At 41.8% G+C, this 24,665-nt stretch overlaps 1 protein-coding gene across 4 annotated transcripts in view; it reads right to left on the reverse strand.

The window, feature by feature from the left end:
• Positions 1-24,665, reverse strand: part of ptprn2 (protein tyrosine phosphatase receptor type N2) — a 176,417-nt gene that overhangs the window by 96,141 nt on the left and 55,611 nt on the right. For all 4 annotated transcript variants that reach the window (XM_010902790.5, XM_010902791.5, XM_020041996.3 and 1 more), the window contains one exon: positions 24,218-24,297. In XM_010902790.5, the coding sequence (XP_010901092.1) occupies positions 24,218-24,297 (80 nt within the window). The remainder of the gene's footprint in view (positions 1-24,217; positions 24,298-24,665) is intronic.

The raw sequence follows: 24,665 nt of genomic DNA on the forward strand, positions 1-24,665 counted from the left end.
ATTTCCCACTGAGCTCAATACATTACAAAAATACACCAAAACTTGAAATTGTACTGTATTCTACAGGGAATCCACCGGATAGGGCTGAGGTCAGTCACGCCAAAACCCCTTGGAAATAAGGTGGAGACCATGACACTGACCACAACCTCAACCTGACCCGGTCACAATCTGCTGAAGCCTATAACAACATAATGGAAGGGGTGGGTCGGTCAATTCACCTTGACTACAAATAAGAAAGCGACGATAACATACACGCAAAACAAATACCTTAACAAAACAGGTTGCCAGTATTTGTCAATGAGCCCCGGGGCAATGCAGGAAGTTGGGGCACAAGACTCGTGAATTATGAAAGCAGAGAACATGGGCGACCATTTGAATGAATGTCAATGAGGCTCGCATACAAACAAGGGCGTCATATACCCATTATTTTCAAGGGTCAAAATTTATGTTGGATGAGAATTAAGCATTTTGATGTGTTAGTACTAACGTGAATGGTCATCAATCGTCTTTAAATACCTGGAGTATTAAGCAGGGGTTCTTCAGAGTGATGGTTCTATGTGAAACCCTAAAACGGTTCAGGGTATGGTTTGCGCAAAGTTCTTTATGGTGCATTTTACCCCAAAACACCTCTTAGCCATGATATATTGGCTGTATACCAGCTCCCATAAGCCTTTATGCCTAAACATGAGCTTGTTTAAAGATTTAAAGTAAATATAACTAAGTGGCATCAGTATGTCTTTATACATGGTAGTTTTGGCCAACTGCATGATGTCACAATGCTAATTTGATTACAAAAGACAGTTAATCAGGTATGTGTATGTAGATTTCTTCAAATTGTTTCCTAATGCCCACATCAACACTCTTTGAATTTCAAGAGCCAAAGAAGGCTCAGGTAAATAAATATAAAAAAGATATACTTAATACTAAAGTGATTTACCACACAAAACGATGGCATACAAATGTAATTAAGAAGAATGCAATTTTCAGCAACGACAACAAAGATCTATATTATATATACATATATACTACACATACATGGGTTATTAAACATGTTACGAAATTACCACAAATGTCTAAAGCTGTGTTTTCAGTCGGCTCTGATCCTTTGGGGAAGAAAAAAATATTAGATATACTCAAAGAGGAACTACAAAAGCAAATAGGGCTTTGAAGATAGAAAGCCCTAAATGTCATCCAGCTGCTTTGAAGCTGCCTGGCTGTCTTTGTTTTTTCTCCACTTGTAGCTCACAAAAACACAGGCAAAGCAGACTGACTGCCAGTCGGCCCGCCTGCCTTACACCTCTTTCAGGGGATACTTTATTCTGGTTGGCTGACCCACAACTGACAAGGCTGAACTCATATTGACCACCTCTCTTTGTTCTGAACACAGCAAACCTGAGAACAGAGCCAGCCTAACCCTTGTGGGGGACCCTATGACACATTTTGGTCGGTGCCCACCGCACAGCAGAACATGACCAATTCTTAATGGCTGAGAGAAATCGTTCAGTTTCGTGTGTTTTTTGTAGTTTTTTGCCATGGGGCAATGAGAATGTGTTGCGGTTTTGAAGAATTTTGCAATTCTGCACGTTCTTATTTTGACTAAGATAGTGTCATCAAGATGGATGACATTTCTAGACAGATTTGCGATGGAGATACATCTTTTATGGTGTGTACAGGTGAAAATCTGAATTGTCGGATGTCACTTTCCTGAGGTAACATTGTACACAGTTCATCTATTACCAGCAACAGCATTGTTCAGCAAAGACTGCCATGTTAGTTACCTGGTAAACAACATTGTTGGTGTGTTTATACACCAAGTCATTCGTTTGGTCAAAGCAATATATTCGCACTGGTGTCACTTCATTGCATAGCGAGAGTAACTTGTTGCTAGTGTGAATCAAAAAGTCTATCTAGATTTTAGTTTAATGTTATTAAAACCACCAATCAATCAATCACATTTATTTATAAAGCCCTTTTTACATCAGCAGCTGCCACAAAGTGCTTTTACAGAAACACCCAGCCTTAAACCCCAAGGAGCAAACAACAGTAGTTTTGAATTTCAATACTACTGAGTTCTGTAAAATGTTATTAAATTGTGTTCTGTTCTACATACAGTGTTATCCCGAGGACATACGGAATTCTTTCTTTAAGTTTTAAAGCACATTTCCTGAAATTCAACACATTTTGCCATGACGCATATGATACGTTAATGATCCCTGAGTGAGAACGACTAACGAAATCCAAGACACCCTCTGGAGGTCAGGGCTGTGGGGACATGCTGTGTCCCCAGCCAGTATGCTTCCATGATTACTATTAGTTTGGATTGCTTGCTAGAAAATCGACCATGCTCCAAAAAGTTGAAATGGCTAATTGAGTGACTGGCAGTGACTGACAGAAACAATAAATTCTTTTTAAAATGCATCTGGTGAAGTATACGTTAAGATGCAGGGAAACGCATGCCCTCATGATTGCGAGCCAGAAAGGGCAGCACGTGTTACATGAACATGATTGGAGTCTTCTATTGAAACATGTTGAAAACCTTGAACAAAGCCGATCGATACCACTGCTGCTTCGCTTCTTTCATTATCACGGACATTGATCGGACATGATGCTGAGGAGATCGCGATACAACGGGTAGGAGGTGCCAGAGGGTGAGAAGAGGGGAGTAATGAAAAGGAGGGAGAAGAAGAAGGGACAGCGGAAGGGGAGGAGGTTGCCTGTCTAAAACGATTCTGCAGCAGTACATGTGGCATGGTCTAGGCTGCGGCTTAGAGGGCATTCACGGGGGCGGTCGGGAGTGCTTGATGCTGTTCCGCAGCCCGTCAAATGACACCAGGCTGAATACGCTAAAGGTAGAGAAAATGCCCACCTGGATAGGCGAGGTGCTGGCGGATGGAGCGAAACAATGGTATAGAATAAGAAAGCCCCACACTGGCATGCTCCAATACAATAATCTAATTCCAGTGTTTGGACAGACAAGCTGTCTTTATCTGATTTAGTGGAACACACACAGGTGAGAGTAATTAAGACCATGCTTGCAAATTGTCTTATTGGTCAATTATTGAAATAACACACTAATTAACCAAGCTGAATATCACCAACCTCCCAATGGAGACGAACACACAATATTACAACTCGTTCTTCCCCGGCAATATTCAAAATGGCCCCCAAAAGGGTGTTCCTCGAAATAATTTCACTAATTAGTCATCTGGTCTTATTGGAAATTGAGCGTAATTTGGACAACATGGTCTGGCTTAGACAGGTCCAATTGTCTAAGTCGCTGCCTCTGGTGCACATTACTTCTGCAGCGTGGGTTCGAGTCTAACCTACAGCTCCTTTACGCAAAAACTCAAGTAGCATACAAATCTTTCCTTCAGAATTTAGCTTAAAATCTCTGAAAATAATAATCATCATAGATACATATATAAAGAAATGGTGATAGCAGTGACAGAACATTGTGTTTATTCACATCCTTTTTCATTTTGTACACTGACGAGCCAAAACATTATGAACACCTGCCTCTGCGTGCCACCAAAGAGGCCACTGCTATCAAGGAATACTGCTGCTATGAAGAGGGTGTACCTGGTGCGCAATGATTTTTAGGTAGATGGCATGTTGTCAAATTGACATCTGCGTGAATGGCCGGACCCAAGGTTTTCCAGCAGAACATTGCCCAGAGCATCGACCAAGCAACCTTCTCCCACTGCTCCAAGCTCTGGTTCCGATGCTTGTGTGCCTGTTGCCGGTGCACAGGCGGTCATGGGCACTCTGACCAGCCTGCGACTCCACAGCCCCATACGCAGCAGGCTGCATTGTGCGTTGTGACACATTCCTATGGCAACACATCATAGAGATTCTCGGTGACTTGTGCCTCAGTCAAACTTCTGAAGGTTTGGACCTGACGGACAGCCTTTATTGCCCTCGTGCATCGCTGAGCCTTGGGTGCCCAAAACCCTGTTGCCAGTTTAAGGTTTTTCCCCTCCTGGGACACACTGTCGGCAGGTACAGTACTCACCACCGCTGACCGGGAGCGCCACACAAGCCGCGCCATTTCTGAGATGCTCTGACCCTGTTGTTTGGCCATAACATTTAGTCCCTTGTCAAAATCACTCAGGTCTTTACTCCCGTCCATTTCTCCTGCATCCAACACGTTGACTACGACTACTAATCTAGACAGACTAATCTAGACAGACCTTGAAACGCGCCCTTGTTAGGAGACGATCAACACTATTGACTTCACCTGTGATTGGCCATAATATTTTGGCTCATCGGTGTATACTGTACACGCAGACATGAGCATAGGCATGCACACGCAAATGTAATGGTGTTTTTGTTGCCTAGTGTTATCCCACAATGACGGTGTGTTGCGTGTGCGCGTGTCGCGCACGGTGGTGTACATCAGCAGCTCTGTGTTGTCCTAGACGTTGAAGACAGTTACATGTGCCTGTCCACAGACGGCCTGAGCTCTGGTTTATTATAGAGGAGCTCTGTTTCAGACAGGGATTAGTGTCACTGGCATTGTTTGTTTGCTAATTCTGTCTCCAAGGTATTTGTGGAAAACAGGCATGAATCATTTCAAGTGATTTCGGACTTGAGGAAAGGAAACGATCCGCGGCCGAGGGAGATTAATGAGAGTGGAAAACGGAAAAAGATCATTGGAAAAGACTCAACATTTTCCGACACTAAGGGACAACTTCAGGTGGTGATCAGAAATCGCAGATGACTTGTTTCACCAAAAACACTGAGTTGGGGGAATTAATCAAGGATCAAATTTACAATTTTCACAGCTATTAAATTTGAAAAGTGTCAGAGCATGACATTTTGGAATTAAGACCATGTTACCCGCAGTCACCACAGCTGCTCAGCATATCACAATGAATTCAGGTTATGTTTGGTTTTAATAATTAGGTAATATTTTGAGCACTAAACATCAATCCAAATAGCCACAAGGTTGTGAATACATTTGCGATGCCGAGTGAGTTGTTAGGAATTATTTTGACAATGTTGACAGTGTGACTCAACACAGTCATCCATGTTTTTAGACCTGACTGAGCTCAGGAGCTGTTTTTTAAAAAACATCTCCAGGGCTGTAGACACACTGAGCTAAACTCTCACTGTGGTGGCCCAATCTGTGCGTGCCGCTCCTGGACACTTGTGGACCTGGCCACTCCCCGCTATGGACCTCCATGCTGGGCGCCAGATGCGAGCCGTCGCCCCCAGCTCCCTCTTCCTCAGTCAGGGGCTGGGGTTGGGGCTGCCACGGCTTCACAAACCCGAAGCTCGTACTCTTGGTCCTCCTCCAAATACGGACAGTCATCGCAATGGGCCACTGTATTTTTTTCAGGTTTGTTAGTAGAGCTTGATGCTAGTTGTGACGTGACTTGACTTGTGGTCATAACTGAGTGTGGTAGTAATTGACTAAAGCTCCTAGTTCCAATAGACAACAAAGCAAAATCAGTTATCTTGCTATAAGGTAGGAAAGGAAGCTGAATTTAAGTAGATAAGTACACATATTTGTATACCAGCCTTGTTCAGAAGTGTTTCAATCTGTCACTGAGTAGCAGTTTTCCAAATGATGCCCCTTAGCCCATTTGAGGTGCCAAATGTATTGCAGTTTCCATCCGTCACTATTTCAAAAACCAATTTTGTGGTTGTTGAACATCTTGAAATTCATCCTCTTTCTTGTTTAGAAAACATACTACGTAGGTTTGCCTTTTGGCGGTTCATTAAAGACGTTGATTAATGACTCTCACTCGCCATGATCCAGCTATTGTGTCCAGTGTAGGGGTAGGCTGAATCTCCTGTCCACTCCCTCCTTTAGTATTTGTATACTGTACTTCCTTTTTTATAGGATAATTTTTGGGAAGACAACTGTTAAAATTCAGTGAGAGAGAACACTTCCGTAGGCAAACATCTTTTTTGATCAAGCTTGAATTCTTTACTTTTTAGCATTAAAAAAGTTTGATGGTGCGTCTATCAGTCATATGGTTTTATTCATTTTATGTAAATGATTATATAATTTACCATTTAAATGCCAGGTAGGTTGATTGTGAACACATTCTCATTTACAGCAATGACCTGGAAGCAATTACAGTGACCTGCCTTGCCCAGGGACAAAACAACAGATTTTTCATCTTGCGTGCTACGGGATTCAATGTAGTAACCTTTTGGTTAATCCGGTCAGATGGTTTTACCGCAGGGCAGTGCAAACAGAAACAGTGTTTCTTTTAAGCATTTTATGCTTTATTTGACTGGGAATTGTGGAGTACGTGCTGAAAGATCAGTGGGGAAGATTCGAAATCAGAGGCTTAGACCGCTGGACCAACCGAGGCCAAAAAGGTTTTCATTGTTTATATTTGAATTATTTCCTAAAACCTCAAAAAAACATAGACGTACTTGGCAAAATAATGATTTGATATATTATGACAAGGTAAATTATTTACAGTATTTCACAAAAGTGAGTAAATCCCTCAATTATTTTTAAATATTTGAGTATATCTGAAGACATGACTGAAGAAATGACACTTTGCTACAATCTAAAGAAGTGAGTGGACAGCTTATATAACAGTGTACATTTGCTGTCCCCTCAAAATAACTAAACACACAGCCATTGATGTCTAAACCGCTGGCAACAAAAGTGAGCACACCCCTAGTGTCAGAATTGGGCCCAATCAGCCATTTTACCTCCCCGGTGTCATGGTCTCAGGTGTGAATGGGGAGCAGGTGTGTTATCACTCCCACACTCCCTCATTCTGGTCACTGGAAGTTCAACATGGCACCTCATGGCAAAGAACTCTCTGAGGATCTGAAAAAAAGAATTGTTGCTCTACATAAAGATGGCCTAGGCTATAAAAAGATTGCCAAGACCCTGAAACTGAGCTGCAGCACGTTGGCCAAAACCATACAGCGGTTTAACAGGACAGGTTCCACTTAGAACAGGCTTTACCATGGTCGACCAAAGAAGTTGAGTGCACGTGCTCAGCGTCATATCCAGAGGTTGTCTTCGGGAAAAAGATGTATGAGTGCTGCCAGCATAGCTGCAGAGGTTGAAGGCGTGGGGGGGGTCAGCCTGTCAGTGCTCAGACCATACACCACTCACTGCATCAAATTGGTCTGGATGGCTGTCGTCCCAGAATGAATCCTCTTCTAAAGATGATGCACAAGAAAGCCTGCAGTTTGCTGAAGACAAGCAGACTAAGGACATAGATTACTGGAACCATGTTCTGTGGTCTGATGAGACCAAGATAAATGTATTTGGTTCAGATGGTGTCAAGCGTGTGTGGCGGCAACCAGGTGAGGAGTACAAAGACAAGTGTGTCTTGCCTACAGTCAAGTCATGGTCTGGGGGTGCATGAGTGCTGCCGGCACTGGAGACCTACAGTTCATTGAGGGAACCTAAAAAGCATGATCCCCTCCCTTCTGAGACTGGGCCGCAGGAAAGTATTCCAACTTGATAATGACTCCAAACACAGCTCCAAGATGACCACTGCCTTGCTAAAGAAGCTGAGGATAAAGGTGATGGACTGGCCAAGCATGTCTCCAGACCTAAACCCTATTGAGCATCTGTGGGGCATCCTCAAATGGAAGGTGAAGGAGTGCAAGTTCTCTAACATCCACCAGCTCTGAGATGTCATCATGGAGGAGTGGAGTGGAGGACTCCAGTGGCAACCTGTGAAGCTCTGGTGAACTCCATGCCCAAGACGGTTAGGGCGGTGCTGGAAAACTATGCGGCCACACAAATAATTTACACTTTGGGATGAATTTGGACATTTTCACTAAGAGATGTGCTCACTTTTGTTGCCAGTGGTTTAGAAATGAATGGCTATGTGTTGTGTAATTTTGAGGGGACAGCAAATTTACACCACTTATACAAGTTGTATACTCTCTACTTTACATTGTAGCAAAGTGTCATTTCTTCAGTGTTGTCACATGAAAAGATATAATCAAATATTCTCACTTTTGTGAGATACTGTATATCTGCTGTTTGTATGAAATGTCATCAATTGCAGACCACAGACAAATCAGGGAAAATGCTAGACACCCAAGTCTTTTGCTAGACGCAGTCATTACATGTGAAATGTGCTCCTGAAGGCGTATCACACTCCCGCAAAAGTGTCTTCACACCTGATGTAATCTTTCACATTGACGCAGAACTTCCTGTTTTGTAATTGCGAATATCTTGAACCAATTCCAACCTAAACCAGGAAGCAGGAAACAGAAAAAAAAAAATTTAACGCTTAAAACTGAATTCAAGAAAAATGTATAGAGCCCCCTTTGAGTTGTTCATTAACACAAACTTAAACGGGTTAGAGCAGTACTTTCTCTTGTACTCTTGAGTAGTAAATTCTGGGACCTAGGGAGAAGTCGCAGGGAAGAGGAGAAGATATGAAAGTACCTATTTGAAAGCTTAAAAATAATGAGTGGCTCACAACATGTTAATTACATTCCATTCAATTCCAGCTGAATGCTGCGTTGCCTTGCAGAATTGTGCAGCAGAAGCCGTTGAAGCTCGTTTTATGTGGTGCAAGCATTAGATTTGAGCGTTGTGTGCAGCAAATTGTATGCAGAAACGGCTTGAGGGAAAAAGTACCAACGGGTAAAATGTTGGACTGTTGTTGCACACATACCCAGAGGATGCCTGCATACAAATTTGCAGAATGCCGCTTTGGGGTTGATAAAGCTTTAGCATTTTAACGTCTATTGGCAAAAAGGATCCTCAACTCAGCCAGCATGCCAGGTTGTGATGCACGTCTCCAAACATACATTATTAATAACAGCTATTTCACAATGCTGGACCTTGTGTCTAGTATAGATATGAATCAAAGTGTGTTGGATATTAAGGTCAATTGGGTGACTTTTTAAGGTGAGAGTAGACTCATGACAATAGCTTGTAAAGACAGAGTCTCAGAGTAAGACTACCGATCTAGGATCAATATAGCCTCTTGGGTCATGATGAATAAAACATTATGGACAAAGAGGGACCTGATCCTAGATTTGCAGACTAAGTTCTAATTCAAACTTGACATAAGAACGATAACGCAATGTGTTTATCTACAAAATTCATACCGTGCCCACACATTTCTAATTCTGATAACTGAAAGCATTCCTGTGAGGCAGGTAATAGTTGTTTTTACAGAAATATCCAAAACCAAGTAAGGCTCAACCTGTACAGAGCACATGTCCCTTAGCTATCTAGTGCACTTTCCAGGTGACATGTGCCCGTCCTTCTTGGTGAAATGCGTCACTCACTCTGATGGGCATGCGTCATCCTGCTTCTTGATGCACGTCACTCACTCCGATGGGCATGCGTTGTCAATTTTTTGATGCACGTCACTCACTTCGATGGGCATGCGTCATCTGTTTTTTGATGCACATCACTCACTCCAATGGGCATGCGTCATCCGTTTTTTGATGCACATCACTCACTCCAATGGGCATGCGTCATCTGTTTTTTGATGCACATCACTCACTCCAATGGGCATGCGTCATCCGTTTTTTGATGCACATCACTCACTCCAATGGGCATGCGTCATTCGTTTTTGATGCATGTCACTCACTCCAATGGGCATGCGTCATCCGTTTTTTATGCACGTCACTCACTCCAATGGGCATGCGTCGTCCGTTTTTTGATGCACGTTACTCACTCCAATGGGCATGCGTCGTCCTTTTTTGGATGCACATCACTCACTCCAATGGGCATGCATCATCCTGCTTTTTGATGCATGTCACTCACTCCAATGGGCATGCGTCGTCCATTTTTTGATTCACGTCACTCACTCCAATGGGCATGCGTCGTCCATTTTTTTATGCACGTCACTCACTCCAATGGGCATGCGTCATCTGTTTTTTGATGCACATCACTCACTCCAATGAGCATGCGTCATCCGTTTTTTGATGCACGTCACTCACTCCAATGGGCATGCGTCGTCCGTTTTTTGATGCATGTCACTCACTCCAATGGGCATGTGTCGTCCTTTTTTGGATGCACATCACTCACTCCAACGGGCATGCGTCATCCTGCTTTTTGATGCACGTCACTCACTCCAAGGGGCATGCATCATCTGTTTTTTGATGCACGTCAATCACTCCAATGGGCATGCGTCGTCCGTTTTTCAATACACATCACTCACTCCTATGGGCATGCGTCGTCCTGCTTTTTGATGCACGTCACTCACTCCAATGAGTATGCGTCACCAGTTTTTTTTTGTGCATCACTCAAACACATCGTCCGTCCGTGTGAGCCGGCAATGTTTCAGATTCAGGATATGCCCCTCAGAAGGTCTGTGCACGGTACTGCCTGTCTGTGAGTTAATTTGACCACTGGAAAAAGAGAAAATACCTAAACACTGCAGATTTTAGAAAAATGTTCTACTATGGATATGCTGGACAAGTGGTTCCTTCACTCTTTGCAAGGCAAATGACAAATAAATCTCTTGTAACTCATTAAAGCATGTACAGTACCACTCAAAGGATCAAACACACCTACTTATTCAAGGGTATTTATCACAACACAACAGAAAATTGTCACAATGCCCGGAAAGAGTGCAACTCAATCCTGAGGCAGAACACAGACACCAGTTAGATATTGTGGCGATCACAGCTTATAAAGAAAATGGAGAAGGGAAACCTATCACAGTATATCGAGTAACCGCAAATTGCTGGTGTGGTTTGTGTGTGTGTGCGTGTGTGCGTGCGCGCATGCCTCGTGATGCGTGAGTTCCTTTGAGCGATGCCCAGACTGACAGGTGACGATGAAACGGTAGAGAGGACTACACACACTCTGCCATCGGCGCTGATGGAGAGGAGAGCAAGGAAGACTTTGATCACTACTCTGAGGCTACTCATCCGGAGAAGGCAGCCAGTGCTGAGAAAAGGGGAAGCGCAGGACGAACGGAGAGCGAATGAGAGAAAAGGAGGGGCGTAGAAGTCCACTCTGACCTCTGTGCTCATTGATACAGATGTTAAAGCATGACCAGACAGGGAATCAGTCAACCTGCTGTGACATATACAGCCCGTGAAACAACAACCTGCTGTGACATATACAGCCCGTGATACAACAACTTGTTGTGACATATACAGCCCGTGAAACAACAACCTGCTGTGACATATACAGCCCTGTGAAACAACAACCTCCTGTGACATATACAGCCCGTGAAACAACAACCTGCTGTGACATATACAGCCCTGTGAAACAACAACCTGCTGTGACATATACAGCCCGTGAAACAACAACCTGCTGTGATATATACAGCCCGTGAAACAACAACCTGCTGTGACATATACAGCCCGTGAAACAACAACCTGCTGTGATATATACAGCCTGTGACATTGAACGCAAAACATACTTCTACGTTATCAACAAGCCCTAATGACAAAGAAGTTGGTTTTACATCAAAACATCTTGAAGGGGACATTTCTACAACATACCTTTTGTTTCTCCAAGGCAGAACTGGTCCCAGTGTGAATATAGGACCTGGATAATTCAGGTTGGATGCTGTGCATGTTTGTGTATCTTGTAGCTGACATCTGACTTTTAAGGGTTTTAGGTGATGTGACAAAACAAATGATGGAAAACAGGGTGGGCAATTGATGTCAACCTTTATTTATTCTGTTTTAAAATAAATCCAATGATTTGAGAAACCTGCAAGAAATCAAAAAAACATCAAATCGTATCTTTTAAAGTGACAAAGACCCAGATATTTAATATTACAGACAGACACGCAAAATAGGTAGACTTTGAAAACATCTATCCATAAATCTAGCATTCCGGTTCAAAAAGTTACTTTTCACCACATGTACGAAACATTTTATTCTTCAAATTAAAACGGTTGTACTCAAAAAGGGATGGATCTCATGGCATGGCCCATTGCAGTCTTCGAAAACTCCTTTGTAGATTTTCCACGTAAAAAAATATGCAGTTGCATTTCATAGTGAATTTCACAGCACTGTAAGGCACTCGTCGGAATTATTGAGCCGGGGATATAAATCTGAACCTAAGGTGTTCTGCTGATTCTTAGGTCAGTTGGATCATTAATAAGGCCACTCTGATGTCCCAGGATCAAATCAGTTCCAAATCAGTCCCTGGGTGGAAGGGTTTCCGGCTTTGAAATAAACTCTTGTGAGCTTAAGTTGTTCCAAGCATCTCAAAACACACTATTTTTGACCTGTACAATTCTTAAATACAGCCATGTAAATTGTAAGTACACTGCTAGATAGTGGTCTTTTCTTTTACAAATTGGGACATACAGAACCAACAGTACCAGTCAAATGTTTAGACACTTTGTAACCCATTCCAGAATCATGGTCACAGAGATGGAAAATAAAGTGCTCAACTGGGTTCGGCTGTGTTCACCACTTTAGGGAAGTATCTAATTACGATCTAAGTAACCAGGTAAAGGGAGTTCAAAACAAACCAGTGATCAATTAAATAAAAAGGAAGAGTGCAAATGTCCACTTAATGTCACTGGTTAGTTATGAACTCTGTTTCTCTGGTCATTTTGCTCTGACTTAGGAACTTTCCAAAACTGGTGAACACAGCCGAGTACTTTTATTATGTAACTTTTCCACATCTGCATGGTTATCAATAATCTTTCTTCTGATGACCTCGAATAGTTCATTTGATCTTGGCATGATGAATTACCACACACTCAAATGGTTAAAACGAAACCAGACCAAATGTTGCATCTTCATGGAAGGCTGAACCTTACCAAGTCACTAGCCAATAATTTCCTGATCTTTTGCATCTGTTTTGTTGCATTCATTGTGATGGAAAGTGGTATACTGATGTTTTTCTATATAATGAAACTGTACTTCAGTTTATTTTAATTGGATAAATTGTTTAAAATGTTTGATGAGAGTAGTGAGAGTCTTTTTGATTTGTTAGTGTTACTGTATGTGGTTGGAATTTAGCTAAAATATAAATGTTTCCAAATAAGTAAAACAAAAACACAGCCTTCCAGGATGTGTACTTCATTTTTTCATTTATATATATATATATATATATATATATATATATATATACACACTTCATTTTTACAGTATTGTAGTGAGTTCCACAATTTAAATAAAAAATGACAAGACTCTTTTTATCAAAGGTCCATGATTGATCCAGACAGTCAGGCTGTCAGTTGGAACAGTGCAGTATCGAAACAACCGCTACGCCATTGTCATTGCAAGCACACAATCTGGAGTCTAAATAGGAATTTTAGCCTCCGCAATCTTCAGCACGCTAGCCTCCGCAATCTTCGGCACGCTAGCCTCCGCAATATTCGGCATGGTAGACAACACATTGTCAACACCACATCAACGATAAGATTGAGAGTGGTCAGCACATTACAGAGCAGCAAGTTTCATCCGCAGCCTGAGGCCAGCCTGGTGCTGCCTTAGCCTCTGCCTGATACTGACACACACACATGTTCTCTACAACTGTAACTATGAGTATCTGGGTGAGGTACAGAAGGACTCATCTAGATAAAGCCCATTAGCTTGTGTGAAGAGCCCAGGTAATTCTGTTTGGCATTTTGACAAGTGTTTATCGGACTGAAGGTCAGCTCTGTCTGTGTGGGAGATCTATGCTAATCTGCTCAGCTGGAGAGAGAGAGACCAGAGTTCTATGGAGACCAGAGTTCTGTTATAAAGCCCAAAGATATAACAAATATTTTCTCCTCTAGCATTGGGGAGGTCCCATCGCCTTCATTTCTCCTGTTTATTAGATAGGACAAAGACAGAGGGAGATCAATAATTGGGGCAGGAACAAATCCATGCTCACGGCGGTTCTCTCCGAAACGCTTTTATTAGTTATGTACATTTACACACAGCAGATATATAAACCGAATGCATATAATCTAATAAGAGATATGCCTAAATTGTACCTACCTTGTTAGGGTTAGCTGAATCATAGCAACAAACAACACAATAAAAACAACTCTCCCCAATGCTATACTCACTTGCACTTTTGATTGACCAGCTTACAAAAACAGTAAAAAAGGTTTTACATTTTACATAAAAACTACACTAGAGCTATTCAGTGTTGGGAACGCCTCCTTGGACATAAGTCACTGTTTCTATACTGCTCTTGTTGCATCACATCCAACAGCAGCATCCAATATTCATCAAATGCAGAGGTTCTATTTTCATGTGAATGAGAATATGGAGGAAAAATGTAATTATGTCAGGTTTCTGGTGTAGCAGGTAGAACGTCAAATTGACATGATGGCGATTGACACTGTTAGATACATAAAAAGTAATTTAGATGACACAATGATTCCCTAGACTGTGTAATTTTATAAACCAACTTTCCCCTGTCTGCCGCTGTTTTGTTTTGAGTAGAGGTTACTTGTGTGTGCATTTTAGAATGTGCTTTTGTATGCATACTGTAAATGTTGTGAGACATGATCAATCCACTAATAATGAACATACAGACTTTGCCAGATTTTACCCAGCAAAAACTCAACATATTGCACATACATTAATGTACAACAGACTACAGTAAGAGGTGAGTATGAAGTATGAGCGATCAAACCAGGCCACAAACAGTAGATGCTAAAAAGTGTTCTCCTATTTCCAATACTCTGCATGTCTTAGTCTGTGCATGAGTGTGTTAGCAGGTTGTGCTTTTTTCAGATTTCACACTTACAAGTGTGTATTATACGCATGTGTGAAGTGGAAATTTGTTTTTTGATTTAGCAGAGTGAGGTTGAGGCAAGTGTGTGTGTGCGCGAGTTCGTGTTTTTTCCCCTGACTGAGGGCAGTGTCTCAGTCGCTCTACATTCAAATTAGATCTCCATTTTCCCCATTGTCTCTCTCCTTCCTCATGGCTGCATCTGCAGGGAGATAACAGCACATTCAATGCACTCTTCGACGTTCGTCCCCAGGATGTCTGGGTACGACTTGATGTCTGGGTAAGGCTCGTTGATTGCTAGGGCGTGGTGGACGGACATTAAGCGCTAGCTCAAGCTCCAACGCTAGTCATCTAGCAAGTCTTATATTTTGTTGAACCCTATCTCAGACATAAGCCCTTTCAGTCCTGGTTCATGCTCCAACCTAACAGTCAACACTCACGTTCATGGCCAAACGTAGAACACCGAAGTGAGAATGTGAGGCATCTTCCGGGCGTCTCCTCTGTGTTCTCACCAACTTCTCTTTCACTCTCTTCCTCTCTATGTCTGTCCCAGGGGTGACAGCAGTGTGTCAGGTCCTCGCTGCTCCAGATGGCCCCGGCTGCTGGCCCCCGTCATTCCAATGGCAAACAGCTCATTGACCGGGGCTGTGGTTCTCACGGCCTGGGGGACCGGGGGCACACCGCTCGGAATGGCCTCTAGGTCCTTCAGGGTCGACCAGCCGTGACAGCCCAGACAAAGGGGTGTCCTCACCCCACCGCCCACCAGCCAACATGTTCTCCGCGGCAACCGCCCATCCCAGACCGGAGAGTGCGGACAGCGCATCCTGTTCACCGCCTAAGCTTCATGAGGGGCAGATGACCGGCAGTATGATACAGATGAGGTGTTGTTACTGGAGCCTGTTTTCCAAAGCAGATTAATTATCCTGCGACAACAGGAAACGTGAACGTCGTACGCTGTGTTTATTTGGAGATTTATACATATTTGTATGCATAATCATTGCCATAGCGTTTGAATTTATAACTGTGTGTTTGAGACGTACGCAAGGTTGTGGCGGTTGATTGTGGAAAATCTATCGATGCATGCAAAAACTTGCAAAACTCTTGGGGTTTTACCAAGAATGTGGCACACACTACTTCGAAAGGCGGTCTTCTCAAGGTATCGATATCTAAAAGTTTACAAATAAAAAGCGTAATGTAAAAATTCCCTTTGAAGGCTTTTGTAAAGCCGTGAATTCAACACAAGTTTGTATTTCTTGCTTTGATTACCTGCTGTGCTCTTGCAACAGGATGATCAAATATATGCGCTTCATCTGTATCACTGTGAATCACTGTCGTACTTTACATTGGGTCATTGAAAAAAAAAAGAGGTCATTTGTCAAGCGAATGCGGTGACACAGAACAGCACCCATGTGCACATTGACTTACAAACTGGATGAGATTTCCCTCTAAATGATAGCATGTCAGGTGTTTTTTGAAGATTAAAAAATTACATATAACAGTGGCTTTAAAAAGAAACATTTCAGACTTTTCCCTCATTTTTAAAGATACCAAATAACATAAAGCGCCCCTGAACGTGCATTTTGCCCACAATAATAATAATAACATTTAAAAAACAATGATCCTTCAGAAGTGCACGTTAATGTGTAGACCACTACTGCATGAAGGACATCGGTTTGTATATGCTATTTTCTCAAAGGATACACAAAACTACCCATTCATTTTCTACCTACCCGGATACTGTACATGGACGAAAAAACAAAGAAGGGAAAATGAGAGGGGGATTACATTTCTCATGGCTAAAGAAACGGTGGTTAGCATTGAGCGTAACCAATTTTGACAGAACCAATTTCCCAAGTGAAGGTGATTTACATATTTGCAGAGCAGTCTGAGGTATACAGCTTTTCACCACATTCAGAACCTCATTCTATCAGAGAGCGGATAAAGAAAAAAGGAAGAGAGAGAGGGGAGTGAGAGTAAGAAGGAGAAAGACAGAAGGACAGGGAGAAAGAAAGAAGGGAATCTTTAATGACACATTGCAACATTGTTTTTTACAGCTTGGTCGGCACTTCATCAAAACTTGAATAAATAATTTCCCTCGCAAATGATTAAATCACACACTCATGCGCACACACGTATGGACGTGTACACGTGCACACACAGTAGCCTGGTCGTTTTGATAAAGCAGCCACCTTCCCTTTTGTTTTCCAGCCGTGAGGGGGATTAGTGAGCGCAGGTCTTTGTCCGCCGGTTTTCCAGTTGAGCAGAACACAAGAGCTCCTACCTTTCACTAATACAGTGAGACCTCCCATCATGCTTTTCTCTCCTTATTCTACCAGTAAGAACCCACAGTCAAAAGATGGCTATGCTTTCATTGAGATGTCAAATCTCCATTGCTTTATAGTCCAATAGCATCCCAAATTGCACCCTACTTGCTGTATAGTGTACTACTTCTGACCAGAGAATAGGATGGTATTCAGGACCTAGTCTATAATTTCCAATGGGATCTTTTTTTTCTCTCTAAGAAGGATTTTCAATGCGATCTTTCTCTGGCCATACTGTTTAATGGGTTTCCAATGACAGTTCAAGTAGTCATTTCAAAACAGCCTTCAGACATCTTCACTAACACCAAGGGAAAATGTAGCATCTTTTAGTGACTGTATGTTGGACTGACCCACCTTAGCAAAGGTAAATTAACATACTACATCTTATCTAGATGGTCGGAGTTACTTTGTCACCATTGGCAATCATGAATCTGTTAGGGTGGCTATGACATGCGGAGCTCCACAGGGATCAGTTCTCCGACCGCTTCTGTTCAATCTCTATATATGCTACCTCTGGGCCAAATTCTACAGAACAACAACATTAAATACCACAGCTATGCCGATGATACTCAAATATATATGGCTCTCGAACCATATGACAACAGCTCAATAGACTCTGTGTCACTGTATAGAGCACATAAATACCTGGATGAACCAAAATTGTCTACAATTAAATTGCTAAATTTTAAGGTAAAAAAAACAAAAAGCTGTACTTAATGAAACAGACAAAAAAATCCTTGATCTACTTTCCACAAGCCACAATCAACTGTCATCCCAAAATATGGAAAGGTTTTTGTGCCCATGTGTGTGTCAAATGTACATATACATTTTAGTAATCCAGTAGAAATTCTTATCCAGAGCGACTTACAAAGTAAGTCGACAACAATGATGTTGTTAATGCACTCTGGTGCATTAATCTTCAGGTAGCTAGGTGGGAAATCCACTCAAGCCAGGTTATAGTATACCTACAGTATATTGAAGATCACTACAGGCCGTGGTAACAACAGGTTTTGACTAACAACGAAATGCCTACTCTTTTTCCAAAAATACAGATAGAGGTAAATAAAAATGAAGAAAACATGAAATCATAACACATGCAATATATTTATTTCAAGAATGATTTCACTTTTAACCGGAAGTTAATTTGCATTGACGAACTGACCAAAGACAATCAACTGGTCAGTGGACCAAAGACAGGACCACAAAAATGAACACAAATAATAATTACAATAAAATACAAATAAACACAACATACAATGGAAATAAACATAATTATCAAATAGCAAATACACACCCAGAGATTTTGATAACAGAAATGAATAAATACAACATGATATGAATAACGTTCACAGAGAGTAGTAGCAATGTGTGAAGGGTTTATTTAGGTTTATGCACATATAGGCAGGTGTAGCACCTACCTATTCAAAACAAGTACCCCAGAAAAGTTGCAAAAGATTATAAAATCATTAAAGTAACTTGGGAGAGTCCAGCCTTCTATAAAGATTAGAAACCTGGTCTGGTTTGGTGTTAACCGTATCCCAACCTCAAAAGACCTATCAGAGACCCTAAGAAGAAAGATCATTGGTGCCCACGAGTCGGGTGGGGGGGGGGGGGTACAAAGCCACTTCCTAGCAATTCAAAGGACATTATTCTACTGAAGTACAATCATTCCACTGAATCTCATATCAACCATAAAGAATTCAGGTGTTTCCTGTGCTTTGGAGCTGCTTTGCTGCCTCATTGGTTTGGAGCTGCTTTGATGCTCCATACTTGCCATCATTTAGTTTACCATAAATTCCATAGTGTACTAGAGAATTCTTGAAGGGAATGTGAGGCAATCTGTCAAAAATCTGAAATAAACATGCAAAGCTACAACAGCAATGCTCAAACAGAAGAAATGGGGTGATATGGAATGAGCGTCAAAACCCAGATCTCAATTCTATTGAAATGCTGGGAGGACTTGAAGGGGGCCATGCATGCAAGAAAGCCTTTAAACATTATACAGTCGATGACATATCATAAAGAAAAGTAGGCAAAAATTCCATACAGTCAACGAGACAGATAAACAGTCAAAAGAAACGACTACATTGTTATTTCCGTCAAAGGAGGTTACACTAATTATTGAAGCTAGGTGTGTAGTTTTTGCACTATGACAATCCATTTCTGTTGATTTCAATAATAAATTATTGCCAAGTATAATCTTTACTGAAATTAGGCTAGCTTTATCTCTCTATATTGATGAAGTGAAAATTACATATACATATATTCAAATGTGTTAAAGGAACAAAAACATAACTTTCCTGGGGGTGTATATTTTTCACAAAACTATGTGTGGGTTAACGTTATGCATGAACATATTTGTGTGTTTACAGTTTACAGTAGCAAAACTAAAAATGATTAGTGGTAATAATTTGACAACGGCTTGTGCGTAGAAGCTATGCAGGGTTTTAGACGCAGGGTTACAGTCTCGATGCTCTGACTGTCCAACCAACAATGCAGTAGTAAAGAATAGTCTGGGGCTTATTTTTGTGGGCTCATTGACTATTTTTAAGGCCTCTGTCACCTGTTAGGAGGTCTTGGATGACCTGCGATTAAGGGTGGCGTAGTCAACACGCTCTGGACGATGTAACTGCAGAACACTGAAGATTTGATCATGCCTTCTAAGGGGAAAGATGAACTGACTGTCCATGTGGGTGGGAGAGGACTCTGCTGGTTTATTTGGACACCAAGGAACTTGAAGCTCTCTATCCCGCTCCACATCAGCCCCAGCAATGTGCATGGGTCTGTTCTTGCCCCTCACTTTCACGTCCCCTCACTGGAAACACTGCCATCCCGGAGCTACTCCTGACAGGCTGCCTTACTGTCATCAGGGAAATCCCAGCGTTGTCTTGTGGTCTACTGGCGTGTCTTCAGCCAACTTACCTTTACATTTCAGTCATCTAGCAGATGCTTTTATACAAAACAACTTACAGGGGCATTTAGGAGTAAGTATCACGCTAATGGACAAAATTACTTGTTTCTCAGCATGCCTGCTCGAATGTTTGATCCAGAAACATTTTGTTTCCTGGTCAGATAATCTAATGGCTATGCTATCTGCAGCGGACTTGATGATGGCGTTGGGGGTCACCACGCGGCCCCAGGTGAACGCGGAGAACAGGAGAGGATTAAGCAAGTGTGTATAACGATGTTCTGTAACGATGCTGTATAATGATGTTGAAAACTCCACAGTTAGTTAGAAATGTCAGAGACAGGGTTATTTAATTGGTACTGAACCTTTTGTATAGATCAAACGTTTGGAACGTTGTCAAGGAGGGCGGTCAGGTGAGGACTAGTAGTTAGATCCAAAATTAAAAAGCAGTCACGTTCTGTTTTCACATTCCACCCAGCGCACCTTTTCATTGGAAGAGATACTGCTTTGGATTCATGACAAATTATTTTATCACCTCGGGGGGTGGCACCACAGGTGCCTTTCAGCTATAAGTGTTAAAATTTTAAAATATTTCACTAAATAATTTATAGTCATGCAGACCGATATAATGACGTCTTTATCTCTAGTCATACAGACCATTTTTAAACCACGCAATTACAGTATGAAGTACGTATGTATATACTGCTACATAGGTTAAAGAATATATAATAAAAACATGTCACTCATTATTATTTTTTAATCAATAGATTTGCACGGGTAAATCTGGCATGGCTGTTCTATATTATTCATTGGCTTCATAAGGGGGGGTTCAGACATTCCTCCTACCAGGCACCTCTCAGTCAGGCATTGGTATTCTGGTGAGCAGGATACATAATTCATCAATGGCGGTCAGGCGGCTGATCATGTTGACTTAACATTTGGTCTGACATTTCAGCCCAACTCTGCTGCTGTCATTAGCTCTCTCCCTCACCGTGCCTCATCAACAGTCAAATCACCCCACGTAGGTGCGAACGGTCACGCGCGCACCCGCGCTCACGCACACACACACACACACATGCACACACTCACAGAAGTATTCTAGTACTGACTGATGAAACCATAGGGGTCCAAACACTATAACCGATAGAAAAACCTTCATTCCGGTGAGCGCACAAGCTTCAATGCCCCTGTAACACCACCCACCTTCTCAAAATCCTCAAGCCATCTTCTGTCTCAAATTACACGTCTGCCAGACCTCTTTTCTACATTAACAAGTGTTATTGTCCCAGCACCTCTCTGTAAATTGATAGGCCAGAACCAAACCACTATTGACCAACCGAAAATACATAAGGGGACGCGTGCCAAATTCCACTGAATGGAACAGCAGAACACATCAGCCAATAACAACGGCTCTGTGCGCTTGTTGTCAATGTTTCAAATCTCGTTGTTCTAACCCTGCGTTATTGACTGTTGGACAGTGGCTAGCTGCTTCTCAAAGTCAATTCCAAACCGAAGCAAGGGCGCCGTGCTCCCGTGTCGATCCAAGTTGAGACGACGTAAGAGGTGCACTGTGGGGCCAGTGCGGACTCAAATATAAAATCCCCCTTTTCTTACCCTCATCACAGCACCCTTTCTGGTCTATCGGACCACATCAAACTGTCAGGCTGTAGGGAGAAGGGCTTGTCTGAGCTTGCCCATCAGGCTTGTGGATACAGTATGACTAAGTCGACAAAGTCTGTCCAGTGTCCCTTCCGTGTTCCAACTTGCACCCTATGCCCTATGTAGTGAGCACATTTTTAACTGAGGTATAGTGCTATATGGGTACTGATAGCAAAAAAGTAGTGTACAAAATGGGTAGCTAGTATTCGGGAATCAGAAATGTCCCACAACTGGAACAGCAGTATGTTCTGCTTGTTATCCAGTGTGTAATTGATCTTCATTTGTCATTTCACAATGTTAATTTCATGGACCAGGGCTTGTCTGGACTACAAGGACATACTCTCAGGTCTTCTTCTTCTATTCACCTCACTGTAACTCCTGCCCGTTTGACCACTACGGGGTTTAGAGCCTTCAGCCACTCTGCCCCTCGCCTCTGGAATTCTCTTCCAGCAGACATCCGTAACATCAACTCGCTTTCCATTTTCAAAACCCGTCTGAATACTCAGCTTTTCACAGTGGCATATCCAACATGATCACTTTTCATCTGCTTATAGCAATGTTCATCATCACGATTCATCTGCTTTTAGCATTGTTCTGTTTGTTTTTATCTTTATTGTGATTTGTGTCTTGTATGGTGACCTTGAGTGTTTAGAAAGGCGCCTAAAAATAAAACAAATCACTGCCAACCATAGATCTTTTTTAAACCACAATGGATGTGTTACAATCCACACGAAGCGCTTTAAAAAACAAATTATTCAATCTGAGTATTGGTGTCACTATCAAATAGTTAAATACAATGGGATCACATCCTAACAATTGACCACTTGATGATCAGGCCCTGTGGAGAGGTATTTTATTTTTAATGCACCTTAATTTTTAAATGTTCATGCATTTATTTAGCTGATTTGCAACAGAATGAAGCAGAGACTGTGTGAAAGCAGTCCAATGATCAGATTTCCATGACCCTTACCCTATAATAAGTGAAAAATGAGTAAAGTAGTATTTCTTCCATTTCTATACTTAGTTATGTTAAAAAACTACATTTCTGTCTGGGAATGGTATGGGCATAAGACAACAAAACAACGGTCACAAAAGAGAAGGCCGCTGATTGGCCAGATTTATCTTACCTTGACTAAAGATTGACCAGTTCATATGTTTTAAACAGCAATTTTCAAATTGCATTCTCTTTGAGATAGAAGATAAAAAAAAAAATCCACCAATTTACGCTTTGCCCACAAATACAAGATAAGAATAAATGTTAATATATTGGCCAAAATTATATTAAATATTTTATGAGGATAAGTAAAGATGGGGGACTGATTAAGCTAATTGTTAGTCTGTTTTTTGTATCCTTGCACTTGCAAAATTCAAAATAGCAAATTCGAAATCATTGCTCTGGAATCAATAGGGTTATCTTGCATGTGGCTTTGATTTAAGAACCTTTTGGACAACAACTGTGAAAGTGGTTAAACTGGCAAATGTCAAACTTTTGCTTTTGAATTACAGCTTTTATAGCCTATCCTGCCAGTGGTATGACTATAACCTGCATGTCCTGGGTTAATGGTGGAGGACAGAGAGTTTTTAGGTGAAGACTAACTAGGTAACAGCTAGCTAGCTTGGTCTACAACATGTGGCTCATATTTTCAATATTTATAGCCCATCCTAATGAGGTAAACAAAAACATTTTCTATGGGCCCTAACCTACTGGACAGAGTTGTATAGGTACTTTGCTAACTAGGTAGCTTGCTACTTATGGACAATCCAAATATCAAAGAGAAATATTGCCAAAAGCACACTTTTCAGGTCAATATCAGCCCCTGTATTTCACTGTTTCTTGGATAGTGATCACTATATGTGATTTGTCTCCAGAGCCATATACCATTTTCTTTGAGACTGTCAATGCTACACAATGGCTAGACCAAAATGAAAAAGAAAATCATTGTGAAGACAACCAACTTGTGAGTGTCTATACGCAAACAATAACTATTTGCAAAGTACTGTATTTCAAAACCTTTTATAACATAATTATCAGTTCTCTGAATAAGCATGGTGGAAATCTGACAAATGGCTACTTCAGTCGTGCTCCGTGGCTTTGTTTGCTCCATGGGCACAAACCAATGTTAGTGTCCTATTGTGGATGTGGATGAGTGAGTGAGTGTGTGTGTCTGTGTGTGTGTGTCTGTGTGTGGGTGTCTGTGTGTCTGTGTCTGTGTCTGTGTGTCTGTGTCTGTGTGTCTGTGTCTGTGTGTCTGTGTGTCTGTGTGTGAGTGTCTGTGTGTGGGTGTCTGTGTGTGGGTGTCTGTGTGTGGGTGTCTGTGTCTGTGTGTGTGTGTCTGTGTCTGTGTGTCTGTGTCTGTGTGTCTGTGTGTGGGTGTCTGTGTGTCTGTGTCTGTGTGTGTGTGTCTGTGTCTGTGTGTCTGTGTGTGAGTGTCTGTGTGTGAGTGTCTGTGTGTGGGTGTCTGTGTGTGAGTGTCTGTGTGTGAGTGTCTGTGTCTGTGTGTGGGTGTCTGTGTGTGTGTGTCTGTGTGTGTGTGTCTGTGTGTGAGTGTCTGTGTGTGGGTGTCTGTGTGTGGGTGCACACGCACATATTGTCTGTGAATTGAAATGTTTCATTGAACGATGCCAAACCCAATAAATGATGACCAGGATATGGATAATGATGTGCGGGGTGGTTCCCGGATGTTGGTTGGTGTAAATGACAGGAGGTCCTACCTGCAATTCTGGCCAGCTCCGCAGTACTGACATTGTTAGGGTTGGAATCCACCCTGAAGGTCACAGCCGGGCCAAGCACACTGGGAAGATAAAATGACTACGTTAGCGACGACCCATTCTCTGTTATTGAAACAAAAATCAAGGAAAAAGAGTGAGACACACTAGGGAAGAGTTTTAAGACAACTCAAGTTTACTGGTTGTATACGGAGATGGACACTTGAATTAGAAGGGTGTATGCAAATGCATGAGTACTAGGGGAGTCCCGATATAAAAATAAATAATAAATAATAATAATATAAAAATAATTTATATAATGGTAATGATACACATATGATGATACCGTATTCACTAGGTGAAAATGAGGTTGGCACCCCACTAGAACTTGCAAAGACGTGCCGTTTTGTAACCTATTCAGTTGTAGAAAATGACATTGAATTTTTCCAAACAC

The sequence above is a fragment of the Esox lucius genome, chromosome 21 (assembly GCF_011004845.1).
Source record: "Esox lucius isolate fEsoLuc1 chromosome 21, fEsoLuc1.pri, whole genome shotgun sequence".
NCBI classification, from domain to species: Eukaryota; Metazoa; Chordata; class Actinopteri; order Esociformes; family Esocidae; genus Esox; species Esox lucius.